The 8,137-nt window shown below is 45.7% G+C and overlaps 1 protein-coding gene across 2 annotated transcripts; it reads right to left on the bottom strand.

The window, feature by feature from the left end:
- Window positions 1-227: 227 nt before the first annotated feature.
- sra1 (steroid receptor RNA activator 1) lies at window positions 228-7,913 on the bottom strand. Of its 2 annotated transcripts, XM_033634463.2 has the most exons (6): window positions 7,666-7,913; window positions 5,762-5,863; window positions 2,051-2,137; window positions 1,814-1,974; window positions 1,538-1,646; window positions 228-1,429 (listed from the first exon to the last, which is right to left on the bottom strand). In XM_033634463.2, the coding sequence occupies exons 1-6, from the start codon at window positions 7,688-7,690 to the stop codon at window positions 1,107-1,109; spliced, it is 807 nt and encodes a 268-aa protein (XP_033490354.1). In that variant the 5' UTR covers window positions 7,691-7,913; the 3' UTR covers window positions 228-1,106. The 2 variants fall into 2 exon arrangements, with proteins under 2 accessions (XP_033490354.1, XP_078028829.1); XM_078172703.1 differs by lacking the exons at window positions 5,762-5,863; window positions 7,666-7,913 and adding an exon at window positions 5,504-5,720.
- Window positions 7,914-8,137: the final 224 nt, after the last annotated feature.

Raw genomic sequence — 8,137 nt, 5'->3', positions numbered from 1 at the left:
AGGCTTACTGCTGGTTCCAGAGGTGCTGGACTGAAAGGGTTTGGGCTGCAGAGACGTTCTGTGTTTGGTCTGAGTTGTACTTGTGTGGTTTCCTGCAGCACCTCTGGTTTGAAGATCTCTGATACTGAGGACAGGAGGAACGTGGATCAGGTTTACAGGGTCGGGGTCTGGATCCTGATGATCCTGGTTCCTAGAACATAAACAATAAAACACAGAGTCGTTCTGTAGAAAGAAAGGAAAACAGATTTATTCGTGTCAGATCCGTCATGATAACAGAGAGTAAAGGTCAGGATCCACATCGTCACAGTCGCAGCCTTTAAACTGAGGTTTGCTGTTGATGCATAGAGCTCTGCTGTGATTGGTTGATATGTCACATGACTTCAGATCATTGACAGGTGGAGAGTCCAGAAAGAGGACAGACATACGGGGGTCATGCTAGGTTACTAGGACTGATCTGGGGGGATTACAACAAGTCTGCTGAGAGAATAAATGGGTGTTCAAGGTGACTGAAGGGTCAGCCAAAGACCAGAGTCTCAAATATAGGGTCTGGAGTCCATGGTCTTGAGTATGGGGTCCAGGTCAGAGTCCAGAGTCTCAAATATAGGGTCTGGAGTCCATGGTCTTGAGTATGGGGTCCAGGTCAGAGTCCAGAGTCCCGAGTCTCAAGTACAGAGTCGAGAGTCGAGAGTCTCGAGTATGGGGTCCAGAAATTAGAGTCCTGAGTTCAGAGTCCAAAGTCCAGAGTCATGAGTATACAGTCCAGGGTTCAGAGTCCACAATCTACAGTATAGGACCCAGAGTCTAGAAACCAGAGTCTCGAGAGGGTTTTTAATTCTCCCTCATCCTGCTGGAGAGGAGCCTCACAGTGTGAAAACACCTGATCTACAGAGTCCAGAGTCCAGACGTAAAAAACAGTCTAGGCCAGAGTTGTATCCACATGGTGTCTTTGAGGAAACCACTGACCCCCTACTTCTTCCTGTAGGTCTGACCTTTGACCCTCTGCTGAGGTGTGAGGACAAATGTGAGGATTATCACCAGGTCCTGGTTTTGGTTTAAAGAGTCAAAGTTTGCTGAATGTAGAAAGAAACCTGCTGATTTCTGCAGGATTAACAGTCCTGGACTGGTACTACTGGATCCTGGACTGGTTCTGCAGGGTCCTGGACTGGTTCTGCAGGGTCCTGGGCTGGTTCTGCAGGGCCCTGGACTGGTACTACTGGATCCTGGACTGGTTCTGCAGGGTCCTGGACTGGTACTACTGGATCCTGGACTGGTCCTTTCTGAAGTGGTTCTAAGAGTTCTGGACTCAGTTTCCGGGTCTCAGCGATAAGTCTTTTTACTCCGACCATCCACTGACTGACTTCGGTCACATGATCGACCATCAGAGAGCGATGGATCTCATCAGCTGAGTCCCAGTGACCCGACTGTAGCTCTGAGAGACAGACAGGAAGACAGACAGGTGAGTACTGAGACAGACAGACATACAGACAGACAGGTGAGTACTAAGACAGACAGACAGGTGTATAATGAGACAGGTTACCTAGAGACAGGGTGTGCATGCGTCTCCTCACAGGCTGGCTGAGTCTACCTGACCTCCAGCTGTCCTCCAGGAGGCGGAGCCTCTTTGCCACATCGTTACACACCTGGTCCTGCACACAGAGGTCAAAGGTCACACAGTCAATCAGAGTTAAACACATGTTGTATGAACAGAGCAGGTACAGAGACACCTGGTGGTTCACTGTGGTACTGCAGAGACTCAGGGTGAAGGTGTGTGTGTGTGTGTGTGTGTGTGTGTGTGTGTGTGTGTGTGTCTTACTTTAACTGTGTGTCTGCAGGCAGCCAGCGCTCGGGTCAACACCAACACCACGCCCTCTACATCAGGCTCGCTCTCTGATTGGCTGCTGTCGGCCTCTCTCTGACTTCTCATTGGTCCCATAGGGGGAGGAGGTGTGACCACACAGCCCAGAGGAGGACGAGCTGTCGGGAAGAAAGGAGGAGTCTGCTGTCAATCAGGCTTGGCGTCGTGACAACACATTCTTCTTCGTCTCCTTACCTGGGTGTAGAGGGGGCGGGGCCACACCACTCGGGGGTGGGGCCAGAGGACTGGAGGAGGGAGGGGTCATGGGTGGGGATCCTGTACCTGAGGACCAATCAGAGAGCAGGTGTGTGAGAATGATAAAGGTAGAGTGACAGCAGTGTGGGCGGAGCTCTGTGTGACCAGGCCACCAGGAAGTGCGCCGGGCTTTGAAGCTAATATTTGTAGAGGACAATCAGAGGACAAGACGTCTGTCAATCAGTGACTTATTGATTCTGAACATCACAACACTCGAGAAGTGACTCGCCTCACTGCCAGGATTTGATCCTGATTTCGAGCCACAAGATTTAATCATTTTATCCCCACTCAAGTTAGCCAAGCACTAAACAGGAAGTAGTCGGCTCGGCCATCGTCAGTCTGTAGTGCAGCTGCTCTGTGCGCCCAACGATACATAGGCACCTCTGATCATCATCCAGGTGATTTCATACCACAACCGCCCCCAGCGCTGTATCCAGGTGTCTCTATACATCCATGGGTGCGATGCACACACAGAGCTAGCATGCTAATAACACTGTAAACTATGATGTTAGATGTTCACTGTGTCCTGACTCACTGCAGCCACGCAGCAGCTCTCATGACGGGCAGCTTGTATTTTTCATGGCAGACAACTTTATTAATCCCATCAGAGGCCAAATTGTTTGAACAGCTTCACACATAATATAACATGACATAAAGTAACGTGTAGACACATAAATATATAAATAATAAAAAAATAAAAAATGTGGCAATAAGTTCAGTGGAATAAAAGAATCTATACATAAATAATAAAAAGTTAAAAGACTGATTCTCAATAAAAGAACAATAAAAATTTACAGAGAATTTCAAAGACAGATTGCAGAGGAAATAAAGCAGGTAAACGTGACGAGGCCCTGATGGTGACAGAGAAAATTCACCTAAATGAACATGTTGTCCAGAAGAAGCTTAAAGAGTTGTGGCTCTGTGGAGGATTTGATCCCGTTGTGTCACTGCTGTGTGATGTCAGAGCAGCTTTTAACAAAGCTATTTAGCTGGTTTCTGTCAGTGTGAACCAGCAGAGGATGATGGGACTGACGGAAAAGGAATTTAGTCTATGAAGAAGGTGAATTATTTGCTGCCCTCGCTTCACAATATCTGCAGTGTTTACATCATCCTCCGGGTCCAAAGAATGAATCTAAACCTGCAGTTCCTCTAATGTCCACTAGAGGCTGGCTCCAACAGTGAGTCAGTCCCGACAGAGCTCCATGTTCACATGTAGAAATAAACATGTTTACAGCCTGGTGCGAAAACAAAAACCACTAACTTCAACCTTCTTTGACTTTGGTGTTTAAAGGGTTCATTCAGATTCACCACAGTGTCACATGACTGCCTGATGGAGGCAGCAGTACACCACCAGCTCCGTGTTCAGAGAATCTGTCTGTGAACTGTCCCTTTAAGAGACATGCTCCTCCCTCTCAGCTCGTCATCACTTCCTGCGGTGACTGTGCGCCAGCTGTAGGAGGAGGAGCTCACCTGGGCCCTATAGAGTGTGCCAGTAAACCCGGAACTCCGTTAGCGCTTTTAGCACTTCTGGTTCTCTCGTCTAAAAGTCAATACATTTTTTGAATGGGATTTTGGTAAAATGCCTCAAATAAGGTCTGTGGTTAACAAAAGCTTAAGTGAGTTTCAGCTTTTGTTCTACGACATAAAACCCGTCAGTAAATACCCTACTTGTGAATTTTGAAGCTTTTACGTGTCGTAAAAAAGGCAGTTGCTAACAAGTTGCTCAATACGACTACAAACCCTGTCGGGGACATTAAACGTCATCACTCCCGAACAGGCGAGAGTGCTGGCAGTCCGCCATTACAGCTTCTTATTTAGCTTAAACAGTCCGATTTCCCCATTGTACAATGTTTTTAAAATAAAGCAGCTGAAATCAGTTGAAAGCTTAGTGGCGGTGACGTCAAGAGTCATGCGACCGTGGAGTAGTCATGTAGTCCGTTAAAGCCTAACGTTAGCTTTTTACTTCTGGCGATCGCATTTAAGCTTCAAATGTGGTATGAAAGGTGTTCATATGTGAAGATTATCTCACTGAACAAAACCTGTAAGTATCATAAACTTGTGTTAGCCACAGAGCTTATTTTCTGACATAATCCAAAACGCAATGCAAAAATCACATTCACTTTCTCTTCCGGGAACCAGCGCGATGCTAAACTTCTGGGTTTTGACGTCAGCCGTGGCACACTCTATGTCAGAGAGCAGGATCAGTGAAATTCTGAGTTTGTTCAGCCTGAGATGAAACTCTGTTTTCTGTTTCACAAAACCAGCTCAGCGTAACAAACCCTGAGTTTGTTACTATGGCAACATACTCTGTGAAGCTAACCTGCTGAGTCACAGGTTTGCTTCATGTCAGCCTGAGGCTGAGCGTGTAGCAGGAAGTAGAAACATGGCGTGTCCTTTAGTGAATGAAGTGGTGGAGGTTGAGGCCCAGTGTATTCAGAGGCTGTTGTGTAAGGAGAAGGTGATTAGAGCCTGTTTGGATGTCTCCCTGGAGGAGTGTCTATATGAAAGATACTGTTTGACCTCACACTCTATCATTTATCTAACAATCTGTTCCACCCACATATATCACATATTACACATCCTGGATTTACATTATCATCACAGCACATTTTATGCATTGTCCTTTGATTCTTTTCTTTATAACATCAGAGGCACTGAACACATCAGAGAGACAACGGTTTGTCGGCCTGTAAGAAAAGTGTCTCTGGCACTGAAAAGACTTTGGACCCTTGTTGTGGTTTTCCCTGGACATAAATCACAATCCATTATTAAAGTAATTACCACGGAGCATCAGTGGCTCAGTGGATGGAGCAGACGCCCCGTGATCAGACGCTGATACGGCAGCCGTGGGTTCAAACCCAGGCTGCAGCCTCTCGCTGCGCATCGTTCCCTCTCTCCCTCAACATTACGCTGTTTTGCCATTAAAGGCAACAAAAGCCCGGGATCTTATCTAATCTTAAAAAAGAGGAATTCCAAAGAACTGCAGGTTTATCAGTGTTAGGGGTTCCCCCCCCCATTTTGCGGTCGTTAAAATCTCAGACTCAGCTGGGATGAAACAATCGGCTTTCTGCTTTCGGCCACTGAATATCACATTATCTGCACTCTACTGATGTCTTTCAGTGCTCGCCATGAACGCGCCTCTCTCAGGCTGAACATACCCAGAGTTGACTGAGCTGACTGTGATCAGCTGTTCTGGAATCAGCTCAGGCTCAGTCAACTCGGAGATCGGGATTAGGCTCAGAGTTTGTTGAGCCTGCTTCCTGAAATAGGGCCGTGAGGACACGCCCCCATATTGGACTGACTGAACGCTGAAGACAGATTTAACAGTGTATCACTGCCAACTTTGATATGGGATTTATTTTCTGATAAACAGTCGAGTTAAACTAGAATTACCACCCCGCAGCTGTATGACTCCGCCCATCAGTCTGTCCCATGGTTGTATGACTCCGCCCATCAGTCTGTCCCATGGTTGTATGACTCCGCCCACCAGTCTGCCCCCTGGTTGTATGACTCCGCCCACCAGCCTGCCCCCTGGTTGTATGACTCCGCCCACCAGTCTGTCCCATGGTTGTGACTCAAGGTAAAGACACAAGTGAAGGAAGCGTGGATGTGTTTTAAGAGACGTGGGATGCAGCCCTGGTATTTTCTGACCTGGAGCTGCTCTCTTGTTCAGGAGGTTCCTCTGTGGTCCGCGGGCCATCTGAAGGCCGTAAGAGAACTGAGGGGGGTCGTTCCAACCCCGCTCCTGGTTACCTAGACAACACAGACACAGAAACAGGTTTACTGTTAAAGGACCAGCTCAACAATGTCCACCAGGTCCTCGTGCATCAGGATGATCTGAAACTATTTTTGTACAGCCGCAAACTGTCACAGCTGCTGAAAAAAAGTCTGGAGACAAAATGAGACGTTAAAGTGAGAGTGTGTGTACACAGACTGACAGTGAGATGTAGAGCACGTCCAACCAAACTCCACTGAGTTTTTAGCTAACTTTCCAATTGAGACAACATGACCTGACACATTAAGGAGCAGAGTTCACATTCAGAGGATCAAACACTAGGTTCGTTCGAGATGAGCCAGTCCTGCGCAGATTCGATCACCGGCGATCGTCGCACAATGCACGTCGGTTAGTTTTGTGTCTGACTTCATCCCGACTTGCTCTGACGTATTACAAAAGTGGACGGCGATAAAACCGTGAGACCAAGGCGAACGCAGTTTTTAGAGCCAGGCGCTGCAGCTGCTCTCCACCGACTGTACCGCCTGACTCTCACCTGATCTAACAGCTGATTGGTTTAGACGTCAACTCAACAAGATGACGTTTTAGATAAACTACTCATTTTTGTTGAATTCTAGAGATTAAGACTGTATTTGTCTGATCTGAAGGTTTATTGTGTGAACAGAAAACATGTTGTGTGACTGATGGTGAAAACAAACTGATATATGGGTCTGATCACTTTTTTAATAAACTGACATCATTCCAGACAGGATGTTAGTGTGTCTGTGACTTCCTGTACGGACTGAAGGCCGCTGGAAACTGTCGGGAAACTGTCCCCCGCCCCCCGCTGCGGCCGCCTGCTCTCGTCTACTTTCCAGGCGAGGCGCAGTTCATCTCCAACGAGCCTGTTTTCTCCACGTCACCATAGCACATGCTAAACACATTTCAGTTGAATGAATCTGGATGAAGACAACAACAGGAGCACTTGTGATAAACCTTCTGTTTTACCTGGATCGTTACAGTTTGGTGAATTATTAATACGCTCAACTAAAACCAACACCATATTGATCCATGTGTGCTTTAATCACAGTTCACAGAGTGAGTCATTCTCGCCTTGTGGCTTCAGGGAACATTAACTTTTAACAGATGTTTGATTCCTGACTCTCTCACAGGTCAGACACACAGAGCAGCAGATGTGTAGCATCACCTGTCAGTACCTGAGTCACCTGAAACCGGCTCCAACTTCCGTCATTTAAACATCGACAGGGTCCGACCGGACTCCATTGATTTTGTACCTGTCTGTTCAGTCGGAACATGACTTGACACATTTAGAAATTGGACACGTTGTTCCACTAAATGCTGTATTTAGATCACAGGAAGTGTTTCAGCTCAGCTCAGTGTAACACTGTGACCTCACAGTTTGTCTACACCGCCACATTACACATACACAGCTGTTAAAATACTGAATCGCTGAGTAAATCACGATTAACAAAACAACAGTACAACCTCTAACAAACCTTCAGTTTTTACCTAAAACAACGATGTTTGGTGAATAACATGTGAGCCGAACTAAACCCAACAAACTATTAATTCATAAAAGCTTTGTTCATGTTTACAAAGTGAGAAATTATTGCCTTGAGACTTTGTGGAAAATTGACTTGACAGATTTTTGAACGCAGTTTTGTCAGTGCCGCCCCATAACTCCCCTTCCAAGGATCACAGCAGCGGAAGTATCGTGCTAACAGTTAGCCAAACATGACAGAAGCTAATTAAATACGCCATTATTAATATTACCTTCATTATATAAGATATTCAGGAGCTGGACAGTCAAACTAACTCTCACCTGGTTTCATGTACATGTCCTCCATGTTGGACTCCACCGCGTCAAGCTGCTTCTTCTGACCGGTGTCCAGGCTAAGCTAACGGCTAAGCTAACGGCTAAGCTAGCCCGAGGCGTCCAGACAACATTAAAGGTTTAAATTAATATTTAATTATACAAAGATAAAACTCCCTCTGCGAATATTCCGTGTTTCTGTAGTTTAATCACAAGTTATCCGTGTTCACCACACGGCATAAACAAAACGACTTCCGCTACGAACTAAAAAATAAGAGCTAGTATATCAGACTTGTTTTTATTATGTTGTTTTATATACATTTCAATTTACATATACATATATACATATATATGCAATTATTGTATTTTATTATTGTATCTGTTTATTTTATTATTTCAGTTTTATTTATTTATGTCTTTAATTATTTTGCACAACCTGCAGAAAGTTTCCTTAAAGTTATGAAACAGCTGTATTGTAAAT

Source organism: Epinephelus lanceolatus, chromosome 11, assembly GCF_041903045.1.
Source record: "Epinephelus lanceolatus isolate andai-2023 chromosome 11, ASM4190304v1, whole genome shotgun sequence".
NCBI classification, from domain to species: domain Eukaryota; kingdom Metazoa; phylum Chordata; class Actinopteri; order Perciformes; family Serranidae; genus Epinephelus; species Epinephelus lanceolatus.
Note: the sequence above shows the minus strand (reverse complement) of the source record. Positions and strands in the feature narration are given on the sequence as shown.